Below are 21,168 nucleotides of genomic sequence, written 5' to 3'. Positions count from 1 at the left end.
TCAAGATGCACTCCAACTCAGTGCTACTGTACTCTGTATAAATAAAGTCATTCTTATTTCATCTGTGCTCTTCAGTGAGATGAAAAATGAAATGGATCCTTCAGTGACTGTTGATTCATTCATTTCCATAGGGCGTTGGAGGTTTATGTGCTACATTAGTAGGACTGATTCTACATTGTGCTCATGAGATCTAGAGGCTGTGACTTCAACCCCCTGTGCACCCGCAAAGATCATACCTGACAAACCAGTGGGGGATTCCTCCCTTAGAGCAGTCTTACGGCAGCAAAGAGGGGCTCGATCCCCATCCTCATTACCTTTACCTTCCAGCCCCAGCTGCTGGCGAGCCATTCATCAACATTACAAATCCTCCTGGTGTGCAGCTACACTTCCAAGCAGAGAGATGCCTAGACAGGGCCCTGGGACGTCCCCTCTGGGTAGTGTTAAATTCACACCTCAACAGATGCACTGGGAAAGAATAGGCCTAGGTGAAATGTTGAAGGCACTGTCTACTCAATGAGTTGTATAACAGGGGAGAAATAGTATATGACTTTATATGTACATCAAAATATGATTTTGATTTCATGATGAATTAATTACTTAATTAATTTATGGATGAATGAATGAATGAATACAATACATGCATTCCTGTATCACCTGGCCTATGACGATGATGCTCAAGATGAGCCACTAGGCAGGCCATAATGTGCCCAACAACGTGTATAGAATTGTTGCCAATTGCCTGTTGCCTAATTCAGCATATACTGTACAGCTAAATAAAAGTAGGCTTAAATAATCCAATCATTGATTGCTTAGTTCTGTCAATATCAACCCTTCAATCATATTTTTGTCTAATGCTGATATTCTTTAAGCCAGACATTCTGAAGAAAATAAGTTGATTCTTCCCCTGCTTGTTTGTGCTATTTCTTTAGAATGTTTTGGTTTTGAGATAATACTGAAGACAATAGGTCTGACCTATTAAAAAGGGTATACATAAAAGCCCTAAATACTGTACGTGCTATTCACGGAGCTCTGATGGATTTCCATGGTCAATTATCTAGAACCATCTTTGTCACTGAAATTTACTGTACACGGTTTCATTCATGGTTTCTTTAGGTTTAATTAAAACGTTGAACTGGTTTAATAAAGTTATAGTGAAATGACCTTCCGTTGTCCCAAAATCTTCATCCGGGAATCTATAAACACCGAAATGCGCGTGCGCACTTCTCTACTGTGGTTCGACCTTCTACAGTCGGTAAGAGGGATATGTTAGACATTGTCCATTGTAAATCCTTTTTCATCCTTCTTTAAAACAACACCTAGCACAACACAAGTGAGGGGTGAATGTTGTACGGACTATTGTGTGCATTGGACTGTCATTATTTTCAGCATCGTGCATTTTAAAACCCATTGACCTTATATTTGTGTTGTCTCTGCAGAAAGACCCGGCTTCAATCAAATTTGACCGACCAGGTTAAAACAGACTAAATTGATCATGTACGCCTGTGCAAAGTTCGTCTCCACGCCGGCTCTGGTGAGTATTTTTATTTGTATGTTTTACTCAATCTGATTAAACCAATGTTTTATTACATCTGAACTCATTCTCCGCTGTATTCGTATGGGCCTGTGTTGAACTTGAATAGAGCTGCCTGACAAGGGTATTAGCTAACTAGGTAGCTATTAAGCTAACGATAGTTGCAATGAAATGCCATTATCTCTCCAAGTTTTACATTATAGAAGTAGCTTCTTTGATTAAGTGAGAGGCTCTTATTTTAGTTTCCTAACGTTAGCGATTTGTGCACATCTGAGACTAGACCCGGCCTAGGAGCTAGCTAGGTAGCCTGTTAGCTATAGCCTAGGTAGTTATGAATAAGGTCAACATGACACTTAGATTTGCGTGCTTAAGAAAGCCATCAGTAGCTACCTAACGCTAACTAGTGACATATTTTGTTGAGCTCTCTTATTCCCTTTTATGTGTGTTCGGGGCTATTTGCCCAAGGTCATGTTTGGCTAGAAATATTTCAGGTTCAGGTGAAACCTAGCTACAACATGGATAACAGGTTATAGCTACTTTTACGATAACTGTTAAAGGCATGACACTAGCTTATGCTAAGTGCACTCAGCTGGTAAAATTAGTTTAACAAAAAAGTTTTGTAAATATAGCCTTGTATCCAGTAGTGTTGAGGAAAGAATATTACATGTATCCTGGTTGAAAATGCATTTTGATGATTTAATGGGAATGCAGTTGTACGGCTCTGACGTTTGACCACTTCAATGACAGTGACTAGCTTTGTCAAGGTGCCTCCCACAGCCCATGGTGCACTTGTGCTGCCTTTGACAGAGGGAAACACTTGTGCTGCCTTTGACAGAGGGAAACACTTGTGCTGCCTTTGACAGAGGGAAACACTTGTGCTGCCTTTGACAGAGGGAAACACTTGTGCTGCCTTTGACAGAGGGAAACACTTGTGCTGCCTTTGACAGAGGGAAACACTTGTGCTGCCTTTGACAGAGGGAAACACTTGTGCTGCCTTTGACAGAGGGAAACACTTGTGCTGCCTTTGACAGAGGGAAACACTTGTGCTGCACTTTGAACCGTCGTGTTTGCACCTTAACATCTGTATTTTTCTTTATTGCCTTTAAGATCACCGGTGTGTAGGCTCTCAGGCAGAATGTTGTTTCTTTTTTGAATGTTTCTTTCTTGTTTTGTGCTTGTTCCTGGTGCAGGTCCGTGCTGGCTCCCGTGCTCTTTACAGACCCCTGTCTGCCTCTATGCTGTCCAGGCCTGAGGTCAATACAGAGGTGAAAAACATCTTCTTGTAGTGCGGGGCCTTATGCTCTTCCAAAGCTTGTCAATCCCTTTAATAGTTATTGATGTTGGAGTTCTTTTCCCATCACTAAGGAGGTGTTTGTTTTTCAGAGAAACGTAGCCCTCATGCCACAGAGCCCCTTCACCCAGGTAGCTCTCAGAGGCTTCCAGACCAGTGCTGTGAGCAGGGACATTGATACCGCTGCCAAATTCATTGGTGCTGGAGCCGCCACAGTCGGAGTGGCTGGATCTGGTGCTGGAATTGGAACAGTGTTCGGCAGTCTCATCATTGGATATGCCAGGTAAGTCCACTGCTACAAACTGAGTACTAGATCTGTGCTTGTCAATGTCAGCTTTCAGAAAAATTATGATTTCCAACAGATTTGACATGAAATGGTCTGATAATGGTTTGTCTTGTTCTTTTCCGCAGGAACCCATCATTGAAGCAGCAGCTCTTCTCCTACGCTATCCTGGGATTTGCCCTGTCTGAAGCTATGGGCCTATTCTGTTTGATGGTTGCTTTCTTAATCTTGTTTGCTATGTAAAAAAAAATCTGTCTATAGAAACTGTAATTACAGATGTGACTACATATTTTATTGTGGCTACCAAAATTGTTCTGTGTTGGTGTCATGGAAATGTACATTTTCAAGTCTGTCCGACACTCTCAAAATAACAGAAACATGTATTGTAAAAAATGTAAGAAATTACATAATTAAAATGCATGTATTTGACTAGTTGACATATGGCAGTATGTTTTCTATGTAAGGAATCATGTTTCACCACAATCAAGACGCCAACTAGCTTCTATTGAATGTCAACATGGGATTATACAAAGGAACTGCTTAGACGTAATGTAAATCAGTCTGGTGCATTTGCCATTTTCAGTGCATCATGTGTTTGCTTCTGTGGGTCCACATTTATGTTGTCGTTGGTTCAAGTGCAGGTCAATAGCATTCTGTAAGTAGGCAGCAAGTGGGCACTTTCTCTTGTAAATGGAATTAAATAAATCTAGACCACAATTTGATTGTGCTAAATAGTGGTCACTGGTCCAGATTATTTTGGACGTTCTCTGCATGAACGTGTTCAGCCTGGAGATCATGACATGATTGCCCTTAACAACTCTATTACAGTTTGGTTCACGCTAAGCTTGCATAAAGTTGATTTATCCCGTAGTGATAGATTTTAGAGCCTTTCAATGTGCCTAAGAACACTAGAGGTACATTGTCAAATCGAATGGGCCTGGAGGAAATTGGATCTGTAATGTATTTGACGCGATGGTTACGTTCTCACAAAAATGCCATAATAGATCACAAAGATAATGTAAAAGGAATCTGCATGTATTTTCTGAAGATGGTCACCCTTCATACCCAAGCTCCCGGATGTCATCCAGTTTAAGACCCAGGGAACAGAAAACATTTAAAAACTAAGGATGGTACTGCCTGAACTTGTACAGCAAAAATACACTCTGTTTGAGGTTTTACTATTGTGCTCTGAACAAAACCATGGTGTATATACCTGCCTTCCAGTGGAGTTAATTTCTCCATCCCACAGATGGTAATAACGTTCACTCATCACCTGGCTTTCCCCATCCTTGGGGGTATTTAGGATGCTTCTTATCCCTTCTCTGTTCTGGTGGGATCCACTTCCCACTGCTTTCAAGCAGAGTTGTTTGTTCTACCAAAGACAGAAGACCCTGCCTTGTTCACCTGGACTCCGTTATGGATTGTTCCCTTACTCAAGAACTTTTCAAGATTGGATGCTATAATATTCTGGACAATTTTGTCTGCTACTGTGCTTCTTTTTTTTTTTGCATTGGGGATGTGGCATTGTCCCAGCACATTTGTTGTATTCACCACATCTCTGTTGGCATTATAACAGCATCTCATGACTAGCTTTGAAGTAAAATATATAATTGAAATAGTATATTGTGACTTGATTTCTCTGTACTTCTATATTATTGCTGGCGAGTGGCAGACTGCTTTTCTGTGGCTGTGGTGTGTCGGAAGTAAGTGACGTATACGGAAAATATGCTGCTCTCGCGAGACCGTTGTACAGACGTGGGATTTTGATATCAAGGGTTGAGCCCGTGGGTAAGTGTCCAAGAACTGACAGTGATTGTACACAAAAATATCGCCCTTGTAACGATTTCTTGGCATTCGTGGGGATATAAGCTTGAATAAAAATGATTGGTCTGTGATGAATGCAGATCCTGTCTGTATTAGCAGTTATAAATAGAGCTAATATGGCCACGGTGATATGCTTGCAGATGCTACCCTGCCTAAATGGGCGGTGTGGATGGATAGGGCTTGGTAGCGTGATGATGGTGAGGGGCTGTGTAAACAAAACCACCCGCATTGTTTTGTTAGCTTGTGCTGAATTTGTCAACAATTTAAATTGCAAGGTTTGTGTCTAATGTTGTGGCTAAATTGTTGCATTTAATATGTTTGTCTTCTAAATAAGGACAACGCTAGCTGAATTAAAGCTAGCCAGAAATATTGCATTGTCAGTTTCATAATAGCTAGCTACTGCTGCTGTAGGTTACCCAACTAGCGTTACCTAGCTAGCTAGTGATGCTTTAGCTATCTTGCTAGCTAAATATACAGTTGTGTCATCTGTCATATTTCGAGTTTCCACTATTCATTTTGATAGATATCCTCTATGTGACCAGCAATGTCTCTCACTCTTTCTTCTGACTCAGAGAAAGACCATACATTTACAAGGGACAGTTGCCAAGTTGCTATCAATAAGCTTTGTTCCCACACAAAGTCCTAAAACAGATACAATATTTGACCGAGCCTCCTATAAAGGTGATGATCATTGATCTGGGACATTCTACCTACAACAGTGCAAATCATGATTTGAATTTTGCTTTCCAGGGTATAAAAGGAGTTCCTGAATATGAGTGATGACAAACCTTTCTTATGCGCTGCTCCTGGGTGTGGTCAGGTATGTTTTTATAGTCCATTTGGTTTGTCTTTGTTAGTTATATATGAAAAGTGTTATATATTTAAATTATACATTTTCATCATTCCATAGCGATTTACAAACGAAGACCACTTGGCTGTCCACAAACATAAACATGAGATGACACTCAAGTTTGGTCCAGCAAGGGACAACAGTGTCATCGTTGCTGGTAAGCACTACAAGAGCCCACAATTAAATGACTAAATGTTAGTATTCATTCAAGTGGTATGAGAGAGAGACCCTGTCTTGTGTTGCAGACCAAACACCAACACCTACACGCTTTCTGAAGAATTGTGAGGAAGTGGGACTCTTCAATGAGCTTACCAGTCCATTTGAGCATGACTTCAAAAAAGCTACTGAGGATGACCTCAAAAAGGTGAGTAATTACTATCCAGTGGTGCTATCAAATCTAAGGCTGACTTGGTAGTACCACTTGCTCCAGATCTGATCTGTTGATATTTGTTTCTGACATGCAGATGCCCTTGGATCTGTCGCCTCTTGCCACACCAATGATCATACAAAATAAAATTGAGGACCACTCAGCTGTGGAGGCACATCGGGGCAGCCCTCTGCCCCATCCGGAATCTACAACAAGTGACGACAAGGTAAAGGATTTGGTATACTTCATACATTGATATCCTGGTGGATCAGTTGATCTGTAGGGCAATTCTAAATCTTTACTTTTGGACATTAACAACTATTGTCTCACCACTTGAACAGCCAGGGTTATATTCAACCCAAACAGTTTGATTCATTGTTGAAAAGTGTTCATTAAAGGTTGGACAATACTCGGATTGCTGAAGAAGTAATTGTATTTTCTACCATATAGACTAACTTTTCAGATGTCATAATTGTGATAATACAGTGTCCATGAACTCTAATGGATGGCTTATCAGAGATGTTGCTCAACAACATTGCAATAAGCTCAGAGTGAATTACCCTCAAATGACCACCCAATGTAACAAAGTTAAACTACTGTTTTGACTATTTTGCCATCTAAGGATAAGGTTTACCCTCATATGCTCATTTGCAGCATCTTTGAATATTTTCATCATAGACTAACAGCTCTTACTGGGATCACTGAAACACTGATTCCCTTTTGCAGTGCTTTGGTTGATAGTTTCACAGTTTCCCCAAAATAGTACACAGTAGTACCAGAACTGCAAAAAATGATTTGGATAAATAAATCCCTTTTTATATTTTGTACATCAGATCCTTGTCTATTAGCAGTTATTAATCAATCCATCTTTTAATCTGTACTATAAGAATGACACACAACTAGGGCATTATTTCGTGGTTGAAATCTAGAGAATGGTTGTCATTGAAGGTTTTAATGCAGCTAAGGTCTCGTATGGTGTTTTCAGGAGGTATCTTTGCAGCCGACCTCACTGCCAACCTCTACTATAGTCCATCCTGCATCCCTCCAAGTCCCAAATGTACTCCTAGCAACCTCAGACGCTAGTGTTGTTATACAGCAAGCTCTCCCATCGCCAACATCTAGCTCTGTAATTACCCAAGTCCCATCCTCTAATAGACCAATAGTGTAAGTAACTAAAAAAATGTTAATTATTTGATATTTTTTTGTATAACTTTTTTTTGCGTGTTTTTGCTTTTAATTTATTTTTTGTAATTATGTTTTGTGTCTTTATGGTTTTGCATTTTGTGGTAAGATGGTTCATTGAAAAGTATGCTCTTTGGTTTGTTGTCAGTGACCCATACTGGTACCATATCGTACGAGTACAAATCCACAAAGTTCTGCTGTCCATTTTACGTTACCTTATGTTCCTTTTGAGTGTCTGTTTTGTGTTTCTTTGTTGTAGTGTGAAGTGTATGATAACTTTCTTAAAGGAGAAATAATTTAATACATAACATGACTAGATATTATTTTGCTGGTTGTTGTGTAACCCATAGTCTCCTCTCTCCCCTCCAGTCCAGTCTCTGGAACTTTTCCTGTACTCTTTCAGCTGCCTAATGGACAAACCATGCCCATCGCAATCCCAGCAACCATTGCATCTAGTGTACATATTCCAACCGCAATTCCTGTAAGTATTGCATGTCAAGCTCGTTGCTTTATGGAGTTCCAATGTGTATTTTAAATGCATGGATTTACAGCGTGCTGCACATTCGCTCAGGCCCATTTTAACTAGACCTAAATCCACGTTCCAGTGATTAGTTAATGCCATGTATTCAGCCCCTAGAACAGGCTCACTATTTACTACTTTGGCACTAGTGTCTTTGGCATGCGTTGGACAGGCAGGGGACGATGGGGGAACTAATGGGCCTTAGAAGAGAGCAGCTGTATGTCACCTTGGCAAAGACAGTGAGTAGGCCAAACGGTTGTATGTTCCAGTCCAGGGTGCCTCACTGCCATTTGTCCTTGTACAATTTGAATCACCACACTTGACTTCTGGCAGACTGGATGTGTTGCAATCAATTAATATGCCACCCCTGGATATTATGCTTCAGTGTCTGTTAAGGACATTAGCTAATCTAGCCATATCATAGGCCCTATAGAAATCTCCCTGTCCCTAGTTCCCCCAGAGCGACGTGTGGCTGGTGACGATAGACAGACAGGGTCCCTGTCTTGTTCTCTCTGGCCCTGATTGTCTGTGTGGAACACTGAGCAGCAGATGATTATCTCCTGATGGCGGCGCAGCGGGGAAAAGACCTCCGTTCTCCCAGTCTGTGGGGAGCCACTGACGAGGAAAGGAAGAGATCCCACTGCTGGGTCTCCTCTCCCCTCCTCCCTTCATCCCCTTTCCTCTCCTCCTCTCTCTCCTTTTCCATCCGTCTCGTTGTGAGGAGACGGTAGAGGAGACCCGGCTCTGGCCTTCCAGCTCGTCTCTCCCTCCATCCCTCTCCTGTGCTTAGCCCTTCTGTCCATATGCTTTCCACACAGGCAGGCAGGAGCTCATTAGCGTACATGGTGCATCTCCATGTGGCGCTGCCTCCACAAAATAACAGGCCATCCAGCCTAATGAGGCTGAGATATGAGGAAAACTCTGAGCGTACGGCGCTCTCTCTCTGTGTGTGTGTGTGTGCACATATTGGGAGGGGAGGGGGCTGCCTGCCTCTCACTGGGAGAGACTAATTCTTCTTGTGCTGGTCTCTCTGTGTGTGTCTGTGCTGTCAGCTTGTCAGACCCGTCACCGTAGTGCCTAACGTCCCTGGGATCCCTGGACCGCCCTCGCCTCAAGCCGTCCAATCAGAAGCTAAGCTGGTAATGTTTTTGTCTCATACACATACCGTCAAGGGTTCTGTACATATGTGCATGCCTGAAATTCCCCCAAACAATGTCAAATTGATCCACAAAGTAATGTTACATTTGGATTATGTACAATAGTAGTTCATGCCAATACTGTAGGTACTATGTCTGTACTGTATGTAGTTCCTTGCTTTAACCAGAAGAGGGAACTAGAAACAAGTGTTTTGCAATGATGTTAGCAGTTTGTATTTGATATAAATTGTCATTAATGTTGAGTATGTGTTACAGATGCTAGTGAATGGTGTATGACCGTGACCTGGCTTAAAGAGATACTTCGGGATTCGGGCAATGACGCCCTTTATCTACTTCCCCATAGTCTTGTGGATACCAGCATGTTAGCAGATACCCATAGACTTCCAGGCATTGTAGTTAGCATTGGCTCACAAAAAAAACTCTAACTTCCTTCATACTAGACACAGAGACATGAAAATGGTATCTACGAGTTCATCGGACTCAAAATACCCAAAGTATCCCTTTTAATGCCTCAACCAGGGTGGATGAGCAGTGTCTCCAGCCTCTGGCCCTTTGTGTTAGTAGTGACTGTTGAAGGGCAGCGATATGGACCGTTGTTGGGTAGATCATTGGCACGGTGATGAAGCACGTATCACAGAACCTGTAAATGCTCACAGCACGCCGCACCTCTGAAAATTAACAGGTAAAGCTTTACAAGGAGGGCTGGGGGGGGGTGGAATTTAAGGTGGGTGAGGGGTGGTTTATTGGTCGCAGGGCGCAGGGATGACAAACGCAGAGATGGCGACGGCGTGTTGAGCACAACGCTGAGGCCAACCGTGGGGGGGGGGGCTTCTGCCGAGAGCCAGCTGGGGGGCATCTTGGCATGGGCTCGGAGAGGCACATTAAGTCAGCCTCACCCTGCATGGAACCTTTTGTTCAGCAGAATCCTGGCTGACCTGCGAACCCCCCACCCCCGGTACCCCCCCCCCCCCCCACCACCACCACCACCACCACACTCAGCTCATCAGCAAACACCTAATGAGCCCACGTCAAGAAAACAGCCCCCCGCCCAGCCAGCCCCCCACCCACCCTGCTCTCCGGGGGCGCGGAGACGGCGCTTTACAAGGACTGATGATGCTGCAAAGACCACAATAATGATAATTAACTTGCTGAATTTAGAAGATTATGCTGTTAATTAGTTGCAAAATAAAGATAAGTAATACAGCAGCAGATGGTTGAATAACACCCATGAGATGGAGGGTTATTACACTGATGAGGTTTCTGTGGCAGAAATGAAATATGAATCTGACTGGCTTCTCCCTCCTTCTATGGGCCATTCCAGGAGAATAATATCTTGTTTCTGCCAGAAGAGCTTCTGGAAGGGTATTACACGATAAACTAATTTGGTAGATAGATTGGTCTGGCAAAAAGGTAGTTGTTAGAATAATGTGCTCCTCTGTTCTCCCATGTAAATGTATTCCCACTCACTTTGTTACGGGTTGAGATGGCTCATTCACCTTCAGCTTGTTTACTCACTGTTTGATGGTGGAGTATTTGGGCTTTAAATTACTGTCTGTCACCTTTATCAAGATGCAGGACGGGGGAAGTGTGTTGCGTAGATTTTCATGTAAAACATGAAAACAATTACAAATCTGGATTTGGCATGTGATTTAATTCCCCGGTATGTCGTATGACTAGCTACATGTAGATTAGAAGGATGTAGTTGTTTATGTCTTTTGTTAGGAGGATCGCCAATAAGATAGTTGTTTTGTCTCTTCAACGCACTGTAGATGTCTGTGTTCCTGGTGACTTTGTTAGCTAGTTTTATGGCTTGTCTGACAGATGCCCAGGGACAGAGAAGGGGGTTGGGCGCTCTAGATGGTGGGGGGGGGCACTATGTTATAAACACACCCAAGAGGCAAAGCTTCCCCTGACAAGTTGACATCCCCAGCTCATCAGGGGAATAGGATATTGGCCGTGACAGCTATTAGATTTCCTATGTAACATTACTGGAGGAAGTCTTTGTTTTGATGTCTAATTTCCCATCATACAGGATATAGTGTTTTGGTTTTGTCTTTTGCAACTCCTTGTTTTTTTTTATCTCATTGGTCTACTTCAAGACTATGTTCATGACTTTCAACTCAAACGGAACATCGCTACATTGCAGAGAGGTGTTGTCTCGAGGCTCATGTGCTCTTGTGTTGTTTTCTTCCCCTAGAAGCTGAAGGCAGTGCTAAGCCAGCAGCTCCCTCAGGTAACCAATGGAGATTCGGGTGATGTCCAGAGCAGTGCTGTGACCCACAATGCAGCCCCGGCCCTGGTCCCTTCCCCATCTCTGTCTCCTGGCCCTCCCCTGGCCCCGCCTGAGGAACCCTGCCCCCAGACCCTCCAGCAGCCTGCCACCTCCACCACTGAGACGCCTGTGAGTACACTACCACAACTGGCCACCAGAGGGCACTATGCTTAAATTTGGCTATTCCACAACTAACCATTGAAGTACCTTTTTTTAAGGGTATTAATATATTATTACCCTAATACCCTAACTAGTGATTATGATGAACATTACATTAGCCATGAAATACATGTTTGTAGCCTATGTGTTATAGAGCTTGATAGGTTGGTTCTGATGAATTTGTGTCGCGCATTCTGTTCTCCATGCCAGGCGACTAAGGCGCACCCTGCCCAGCACACAGGGGGCCGGCGGCGCAGAGCCACCAGCGAGGACCCGGACGAGAAGAGGCGTAAGTTCCTGGAACGCAACCGAGCTGCGGCGTCCCGCTGCAGACAGAAGAGGAAGGTCTGGGTGTCTTCGCTGGAGAAGAAGGCTGAGGACCTCAACTCTATGAACGGACAACTACAGGTATATGCACACCTTGGCTCAGTCTGCCATTTAGTAACTGCTTATTGCATCAGGTATGAGGGATTCTACTGTGTGCGTGCGTTTTCTTTTTCCCCTTGTGCGGTGATGAAGTCATTAAAGCCTATTAAGAGGAGTTGCGGTGTGACAGCGGGCGGCGTGCGAGCCCCCCCATTCTCCGATACATCCCTGTCAATAAAGCTGTATCCTCCAGATGTCAGCCGCACACAAGCGTGTCCTCGCTTCTGTCTCAGCAGTTTACTGGATGGCCTCTAAAATCTCTCAGGGAAAGGTGTCTTTTTGAACCTTCATTTTGCAGAAAGCAATTAGGATCTGACGCTGACAAGTTCTCTACAGTTCATGTGACTGTTGTCTCTGTTGATAAGTGTGATTCGGGGTGCGGCACATTGGCGTTCCACACAATTAAATGAGATGTGCTGTTTTATTTGCTTGCTGTCTTCTTTGTCCATGGAGGCAAAGTAAGACATGGGGGGGTTGAGGCGGAGGGGAAGAGCACACGGGAAAGGGGAAATGAAATGGAGGGGGGAATTGTGATGAATTTCCGTTACAATAACCGATTGTCACCAATGATGGTCATCGGTGTGTCTGCTAAGGGTTAAATGAACGCAAGCAGATGAAGGTGGAGGAACCGAGAGAGGGACTGAGGAAGGACGGGGTCGCAGAGAGCACCACTGTTAACTATGAGGAACGGAATAAGTCGCGGGCGAAAATTGAATGTCACAGAATGAAAGTGTTCTTTTATATGAAGGCATTAATCAGCGGTGCGGTTTTAGTTCTAACTCCCGTGCTGACACATTGGCCCAACTGATCAGCGGAGTGGGCCCTAATGATGCACGATTACTATAACATCATCCTTAACGGGCTTTTTTTAATGAGGTGTCAGAGCAGGCAGCAACCCACAGGGCTCCCGGCCTCCGAGTCAGGAAGGAAAGGACCATTTGCTCCCATTCTATTAATTCACAAACTTAGAAACAAGTTAAACTTCTTCAGGCCGCCATGCTTTATCCTACTGTATGACAACATGATCCATATTAATTGGATAAGGAATGCAGCCATTTGTTTTTTTTTCGGGGTTTAACATCCTAGTTGTAATAGTACACCTCGTCAGACCTGGGTGTTTAGTTGTTCCACCAATGCAGTAGTAACAATAACACACAGTCTGGTTGTGTAGTCCATACCAGGCTAGATTCCTCCACGTCATACCAACAATCTATGGTCTTAATGGTATTCGGAATACGGTAGCTAGTGTAATCAAAGTATTCGCTAAACACTGCTTGTTGGGGCCACCCAACATCTATCAATACCATAACTTCTATTCCCTGTAGCCATGCTAAAAGATCTCTCTCTGTGAGCTGCACCTGCACTGGAGGGTTGATCCAAACCAGTGGTTCCCAAACTTTTTATAGTCCCGCACCCCTTCAAGCATTCCACCTCCAGCTGCGTACCCCCCTCTAGCACCAGGGTCAGCGCACTCTCAAATGTCGTTTTCTTTTTTTTAACCGTCATTGTAAGCCTGCCACACACACTATACGATTTATTAAACAAAAGAATGAGTGTGAGTTTTTGTCACAACCCGGCTTGTGGGAGGTGACAAAGAGCTCTTATAGGACCAGGGCACAAATAATAATAATCAACAGGGAATACCTGGAGGAGGAGAGGATGAGCATGTTCACAAAGCAGCAGTGGTAACTAGGTTGTTTATCTGTAATGAGAGATGGTTGCGTAGTGAGCGTGGTGTGGTAGACATGTGTAAGGGCTCTACCAGCTGTTTAATAATCTGGATTCACATAAATTGGCCACTTTCAGACTAATAGATTAAGCTGCCATAGTCCTTTAAAAAAAAAGAAAAAGGAGAACAGAAAGAGTCTAAATCTGCCATAGGGCGTTCTGTGGGCCTCCGGCTGCTCTAATTCCAGTGAAAGTCACCTTCAGCGTAATGTGGCCTCTCTTTACTGCATGCAGAATCCCCAGCTCCCATGGGGACTGTAATGACACGGGAGTGTAAATCTCAGCAGAATCCACAAAGTTGTGCTGACAATCGGAAGAGCTCACCTCTGACAAATGTGTTGGTCGGGTGCCAGTAAAGAGCCGTAATTATAGCGCAAGGAGCAACATAATTGAAAAAGTGCATCATACTTTATTCACCTTGCCATCCATTATCCAGTTAGCTACCTTTCCCTGTGTCTGTTCTTCTTCATGGGATGGGTGGGGGATGAGTATTTCTGCAGTAATGTAATGGTCATATAGGCCTCTCATACAGACTGACAATGAGAGAGAAATGACTTGTGGTTATCCCTTTGTCAAATAAAATCATAATGGTTTTGGGTACTGAGAAAATAGTAGCTAAAGTCTCCTCACAAACCTGGCTGTTTTCATAACTGGGGAATGTGTGTATGCTGGACCTGGCACCTACAGTACCATACCCCGTTCAAAGGCAGTTACATATTTTGTCTTGCCCATTCATCCTCTGACATACAACATACACAATCCATGCCTCAATTGTCTCAAGGTTTAAAACGCCATATTTAACCTGTCTCCTCCCCTTCGTCTACACTGATTGAGGTGGATTTAGCAAGTGTTGTGATGTAAACAAAGGTTTATCTAGCACATCACAGCCCCCCACAGAGACAGTCGTTGATGGCCGATGGTTTGACAGGTCATGCTCCTCATGGGATGGGGATGGTGAAGGTTTAGCACTAAATATAGTATGTTTCAATCAGAGATGCATACAATACAGATGGTTATCAGACTCTGGTATCTGTTTGGAAGTATGTGGCAGTCAGTCAAGTCTCCATTTTATGGAGTGAGTGTGTGTTTTGTCTGTTTCCCTCCTCTCTGGCAGAGTGAAGTCACCCTGCTGAGAAATGAAGTGGCTCGGCTGAAGCAGCTTCTTCTGGCTCATAAAGATTGCCCTGTAACCGCCATGCAGAAGAAATCTGCCTATCACAGTGAGTTATGTTCCATTATCCTCAGCCCCAGGCCGCCCTGCAAATACATCCAAAACGAGCCCTGCTAACCTCTCGCCAGAGGGACACGTCTCGCTCATCGCCTAGCCCCGACACCTCCAGAGCTATGGACACATTAGGCCATTTTCTGGTTTTGGAAAAACTTCAGAGAAGTTTGTCTATTCATGTGCCTTTTTGTCTCCTGCAAGTCATCTGTTTTGAGCTGTCATTTCAAGTCATATGGTTTTAAATGTGATTCACCTGCACCATTATGGAAACCTAAATGCATCAGTCTTTAGCTTTTTATTCTTTAATGATGCCTTTTGAAATGTGCAAATCTGTGCATAGTGTCTGCCTTATGCAGCCTCTTAGTTTCAATTTGCTGTTGTCAGTAGAACGGCTGTCTGGGAGGCGATGGTTGACTCACTTTGCCCAGAAGTGCCTGTTCCTCAGGTGCTCATTGTAAAACTTAATGGCTGCCAGGTTTCGCCAGTCACTGTGTAAGCACTTTTGTAAGAACAGGCTATAGTTTTTAATTTCCACCATTTCAGCCCCCTTTGCCTCTCTAGATTTTTTTGTCAGCTCAGCTTTGTGCTCATAACTCACCATCTCTCTTTAGATGGGCCAATATGCAGAACGTGTACACATAGCCACGTCTCGGCAGTGCTCAGGAGTCTGCCGCTGACTTGTATTGACAATGATTGCCTCCAAAATGAGTCCATTATAGCGGAGAGCTTGACAAGACTGCGGCTTTTTCTCGATGAGAGGTGCCGCGGTCACCGAGCGCCACTGTTCATTCCACATCCCTATTGTTAACCATAGCACTGTCGCTGACACGCCTCATGCATATTATAGGACTGATGACTCCCAGGCTATATTGGCCTGTCACAGACTGTGCTCATTTGGTTGTCTGGATTGTTTTGACTACCATTTGCAGATGAATTGGGTCATCTTTCTCACATATTGTTGAGGATTCTTCCTATCTTAGACCTCAGCGAAGGCTGATCGCTTGCAGCTAGTTGATACCATGGAGAAATATAGCCTCATCTAGTGATCCCATTACTTTACGGAAGCATTCTGTTGTTGAAAGGTGAGGTTGAGTTAGATGATACAAGCCTCTACTGTACCGTTAACAATAAAACGTTACGATAGCGTTCGAGTTGGCTGCTGGGAGTCTCCCCAGCTCTGCTAAAACCGTTTTCAATGGATTGGTAAATACATGTATAACTAACTATTTGATTTTAATATCACCTCCTTGAAGAGCACAGTCAAAACTACACATTTCCGATTATTCCACATTTTTAGCTCTATCATCGGAGTTTTACAGCAATCAGTAAACATCAATTGATCAAGTAGTTTTCAAATACTGTACTTGAGGGCTAGCCTGATCCTAGCTATAACAACGTGTCATTTAGCTTGCTTCATCAGATATTAGGCGTTTGGAAAGAGCTTGACATCGTTCTGGTAAATTTGTCAGTGGGACTACTGTCATCACCGCTTTTGATGGCAAGCAAATCAAACATTAATTAGATGTAGCCATTTAGTTTATCCTCTGAAAGTGAACTTGTTAACTAGCCATGTTGATGTGATATGTTATTAGCTAAGCCAGCCAATTTCACGTGGTCCATCACGTGGTCCGTGATTAAACACTATTTAAAAACATCAAATCATGGGATAATGTTAGCTAACTTCACTGGGTAAGTCTACATTGAAGAAAAATGTGCATTAGGTCTACTTACCACAATGTTTAGCCAACTGTACAAAGTTTCTACCTGTAGCTGGCAAAGTAAACATTATCAGCTAACAGTAACGTTAATCGGCAATGCACCAGTGGTGGAAAAAGTACCCATTAGTCATACTTGAGTAAAAGTAAAGATACCTTATTAATAAAATGACCCAAGTGAAAGTCACCCAGTAAAATACTACTTGAGTAAAAGTCTTGGTTTTAAATATACTTAAGTGTCAAAAGTAAATGTAATTGCTAAAATATACTTAAGTATAAATTATTTGAAGATCCTTGCATTAAGCAAACTAGAATTTTGTATGAATTTTTACAGATAGCTAGGGGCACACGCCAACATTTAGACACAATTTACAAAGAAGCATGTATGTTTAGTGAGTCCGCCAGATCAGAAGCAGTAGAGATGACCAGGGATGTTCTCTTGATAAGTGTGTGAATGGACCATTTTCCTGTCCTGCTAAGCATTCAAAATGTAACGAGTACTTCTGTGTGTCAGGGATGTATGGATTAAAAAGTACATTATTTTCTTTAGGAATGTAGTGAAGTAAACATTGTCCAAAAAACGACTTAAGTTACTTTAAAGTACTACTTAGGTACTTTACACCACTGCAATGCGCCCTTCTGCTTCTTGACAGGCAGATCCCATGTAGGATGGGAAATGAAGCTAAACCACTCATATTTGTCAGATATAGTTCACTTTTATTTTATATCACTCAAATATCCAATTAATGGTGGCTACCCTCACGTATCTGAAATTACATGGTCAGTTGATGTTGTACATACTGTCAATACTGTGACAACATAAGGCAGATCATGTAAAGATTCCATCATGGTGTTGCCTCAGCGCAGAGGTCTTTTCAGCTACTCTGTGTTTTCTCCCAGTCCTTACCCCCCCCCAATACCAGTGGTCCCCCAGGCCCCCAGCATCCTCCATCCCTGTCTGGTAACATGTTTCCTCATCCAGCCCAGGCACACTGCTACAGCAGGTGGGAGGATATTACCCAGCCTGCCCTACAAACAAGCCAGACCATGCTTCCTCTTGGCACACCGAGCTGTCCATCTGCTTATGGTGAAGGCTGCTCTGGGTAGCTAGTAAAGCTGCATATGATAATATATCAGCAGTCTACTCTCGCCTTCCGCTCCTGTGCTTAATGCCATTAAGAGTAATAATACACACTGGAATATGGAACAAAAAGGTTGATTTACAAGGGGATCGACCTTATGCAGGGAGAAATGGCAGAGCGATTTACGGTGCTTTGACATTCACCTGCACTAAATCACCTGATCAAAGTCTGATCAATGCGAACGCCAAGGGAGCCCCACACACACACACAGGGCCTTTTTAAATGCAATTTTATTGCAAACTTCTCTTATTATGGAGTCTGTGTCTCACATTCTCAAATACCAAGCCCAATTGTTAATTACTTAGTGCCATTTCAACTGACTTCATATCATTAGCTATATTAATTATCATAGTGGTCCTCCTCATTCCTTTGAGTCGGAGCATGAGAGAGGATTTTTTTTTTCTCATCAGGATCCAATTAATTCAATGCAACTGCCTAACAGCTGGTGGCATTTCGACTCCAAATCTTGCATACTCTCCAGTGTGAGCGTCATTAAAATCAGGTGCTGTAATCATCTGTCGCTGCAGTAGTTGGCAAGGTAGCAAAAAACAAATGAGAACTCAGTGAGGAGTGGGAAACACTGCCACATGCCCCAGAATGTAATGTCCCCTTATGATGTTGGTTTAAATTGACATTGTAACTGAACTTTAATTAAGAGCAGAAAAAACAGTAAGTAGTATTAACAAAATGTCCTAGGATATACATATTAGTTCCTAAATAGATTGGCCAACAGAGGTTACTCCTGATCCTATTTTGGAATAGGATCATAGTGCAATGAATATAGGCTGCATTTTGTTGAAGTGAGTCGTCTACTTTAACAAGCACTTTTGCTGCAATAATGTACTGTATAAAACGGGTGATGATCGAACCATAAAGCCGTAACAGGCCTTTTTTTTTACTGTGTGTGTGTGTGTTTGCAGCATCTGAGAAGGAAGACAGCTGTGAGGAGATGTCAGTCCCAGGCAGCCCCCAGAACGAGGCCATCCAGCACAGCTCCGTCAGCACCTCCAACGGAGTCAGCTCCTCCTCCATGACCCCTGCTGCCTCCGCCCCTGCCACAGCAGACCAGAGCACAGAGGATGGCCAGGCACAGCGTGGCGCTGCCCTGTCCACCATCCAGACTCAGCCCTCAGGAAGCTGATCAGCCCCACCGCACCGAAGGCAGTGGCCCAGCCTCGCTGCTGCCTCTGTAGGGGAAAGGAACTCTCACTCAGCTTCGGTTTGGACTATACTGTATTTGCTCATTGTTTGGTTTCTGTTTCTTTCGATTTTCTTGGAATGCAATGTAATGGTTTGTTGGAAATTGGTAAAGATGCAAAAGAAGGCCCTTTACGAATGGTTCGAAGATGGAAATGATTGTCTTATTTCCACCTTGTTTTCTAGTCCTTCTGATTTATTTATTTAACTGTACACATGTCCTTTTTGTTTTGGACCTCTGTGAACTTTGAAGTTGTAATGATTTGAATCAGTGCATTGTCAATGAGACCTTACCAAAGTGTGTTGTGGCTCACTTGGAATGTATTTGTTTTTAATGGCCTTTTATATCCTTATTTTATGGTGAGAAGACGTAAGGAGCAGACACTTTCATTGTTTTGCCTTTTTCATTTTGCACATAACAGATGAAGGGTTTAACTTTTTAGTGTTTTTTGATTGTTCCAATAAGATGTACTGGCAGCTTTTTAAGGTAGATTTTAATACCTGTCTCGTTACAAAACTTCAACGGTTGAATCAGATTTGAACTGACAACGTTTATGTGAGTGATTTTAGTTTGGCTACGTCTGCCGGTAGCATGATGTGGTTTAAATGTTCAGAGTTGCCTGCACTTGTAAAATAGGAGCTTGGGTCGAATTCTATGTGCGTTCTTTGACCAACATTCCATTTGTAGTTTGATTGTTTCATGAACCAGTGATTGTAGGATTGCAGTACATTTTACATTACATAAACATGTTGACTCAACCATGTGCCATTAATTTTATCACACAGATTGATTTGTCATTAGAATTATGGGTGTTTCCATGTACGTAATTTCTTGGTATAGGAGATCCGTTTCTTCTGAATAATGTTTCTGCTTACTAAGTGACTTGTCCATTGCTTTGATGTTTGACTCTGAACCCTTGAGGAAATATTCATGTTACTTAAGAATATGACATTTTTAGGAAACATTGTAAATAACATCATTACTGACACATTGTGGTTTTTCCAGATGTCATACTTTTTAAAAACGTGTTAGAGTCCTAATAAGTTTTATTTGTATTAAATAAATATCAACTTGAGGAACCTTTACTGGCCTCCAACCTAAAACGAAGGCTCTGTTTGCCTTGCATAGTAGTACAATAACTTTGAAAACACTAATAGTCACATACTGCGCCAGAAACTTAATGAGGAATCAATGATGTATGTGTATATGTTGATCTTATACTGCTTTTAAGGCTAGTGACGTTTTAGAAAATAGTTGTAGTTGGCAAATCATACAATTATTATTTTGTATCAAATTGCCTTTTCTCTTTAAACGTATTGGCTTACTACTGTGTAGTTTAACGAGACACTACTACATTTAGTTTCAGACCTCATTTGTTCCTTTTTAATTTAACCAGGTTTTTTTGTACTGTCACTTATGTGCTCTCAGCATGATTTCAATAATTCTCTGAGAGAATTAAACTGATATTTAATAATGTCTCAGTCAAATAAGTAACATTGAACATGTTTCACCTTGAGTTATAACTAGCTGGTCTTAAGTTTATGAAAGGTTTTGTCAATTATTTTACCCCGGCTTAGCTGCTTAAACGGGGTGTGATATTGTGTTGACAGTAAACTTGTAACTTGTGAAAGTTATGTATAAAGTACAGTATCCTAAATTAATAAGACTTAATAAATCTTTTATCTCTTTAAATCCATTTTTGCCTCCTGGATTTTTATTTTATTATCTAGGGAGCGAACCAAAGAGCTGGTGTAAGAGGCAGAAAAGGGCAACTTGTGGCCGAGGATGAAGGAAATTAGTAGGAGAATAAAGAGCTAACATCTAAAGGAAGGCCAGTTGTAAGGGTGTGGCAAGGAGTCCCTGCCACTGCTCCGCCACCAGAAAATGTACCGGCACAATGAGCAGAACATTGAGGAGTTTTGGCCACTGGCCCGATGACCATGTAGCTTCTTGTCTACTGGCACCGTTGGAGATGTGACAGGCAGAAATGTCAAGCAGGTAACCATGGATATACACTATATATACAAAAGTATGTGGACACCCCTTCAAATTAGTGGATTCTGCTATTTCAGCCACATCTGTTGCTGACAGGTGTATAACATTGAGCACACAGCCACGCGATATCCATAGACAAACACTGGCAGTAGAAGGGCCTTACTGAAGAGCTCATTGACTTTCAACATGGCACCGTCATAGGATGCCACCTTTCCAACAAGTCAGTCCGTCAAATTTCTGCCCTGTGTATTTTTAAGTGGAAACGTCTAGGAGCAACAATGGCTCAGCTGTGAAGTGGTAGGC

At 42.6% G+C, this 21,168-nt stretch overlaps 2 protein-coding genes across 6 annotated transcripts; both read left to right on the top strand.

Annotated features, from left to right (window-relative positions):
- Window positions 1-1,162: 1,162 nt before the first annotated feature.
- On the top strand, window positions 1,163-3,837 carry LOC110520125 (ATP synthase F(0) complex subunit C3, mitochondrial). Of its 2 annotated transcripts, none has more exons than XM_021597203.2 (5): window positions 1,163-1,252; window positions 1,437-1,531; window positions 2,722-2,796; window positions 2,915-3,105; window positions 3,234-3,837. In XM_021597203.2, exons 2-5 carry the CDS (start codon window positions 1,493-1,495, stop codon window positions 3,346-3,348), a joined length of 420 nt encoding a protein of 139 aa, XP_021452878.1. In that variant the 5' UTR covers window positions 1,163-1,252; window positions 1,437-1,492; the 3' UTR covers window positions 3,349-3,837. The 2 variants fall into 2 exon arrangements, with proteins under 2 accessions (XP_021452878.1, XP_021452879.1); XM_021597204.2 differs by having other exon boundaries at window positions 1,218-1,330.
- A 303-nt stretch (window positions 3,838-4,140) lies between these two features.
- atf2 (activating transcription factor 2) lies at window positions 4,141-20,566 on the top strand. 4 transcript variants are annotated; one of them, XM_021597198.2, is made up of 12 exons: window positions 4,141-4,893; window positions 5,680-5,749; window positions 5,840-5,936; window positions 6,025-6,143; window positions 6,244-6,372; window positions 7,132-7,310; window positions 7,698-7,809; window positions 8,901-8,987; window positions 11,203-11,406; window positions 11,647-11,844; window positions 14,705-14,810; window positions 18,593-20,566. In XM_021597198.2, the coding sequence occupies exons 2-12, from the start codon at window positions 5,702-5,704 to the stop codon at window positions 18,811-18,813; spliced, it is 1,500 nt and encodes a 499-aa protein (XP_021452873.1). In that variant the 5' UTR covers window positions 4,141-4,893; window positions 5,680-5,701; the 3' UTR covers window positions 18,814-20,566. The 4 variants fall into 4 exon arrangements, with proteins under 4 accessions (XP_021452873.1, XP_036830347.1, XP_021452875.1 ...); XM_021597200.2 differs by lacking the exon at window positions 4,141-4,893 and adding an exon at window positions 4,916-5,126; XM_021597199.2 differs by lacking the exon at window positions 4,141-4,893 and adding an exon at window positions 4,916-5,204.
- Window positions 20,567-21,168: the final 602 nt, after the last annotated feature.

This window comes from Oncorhynchus mykiss, chromosome 3 (assembly GCF_013265735.2).
Source record: "Oncorhynchus mykiss isolate Arlee chromosome 3, USDA_OmykA_1.1, whole genome shotgun sequence".
Taxonomy (NCBI): Eukaryota; Metazoa; Chordata; class Actinopteri; order Salmoniformes; family Salmonidae; genus Oncorhynchus; species Oncorhynchus mykiss.
Note: the sequence above shows the minus strand (reverse complement) of the source record. Positions and strands in the feature narration are given on the sequence as shown.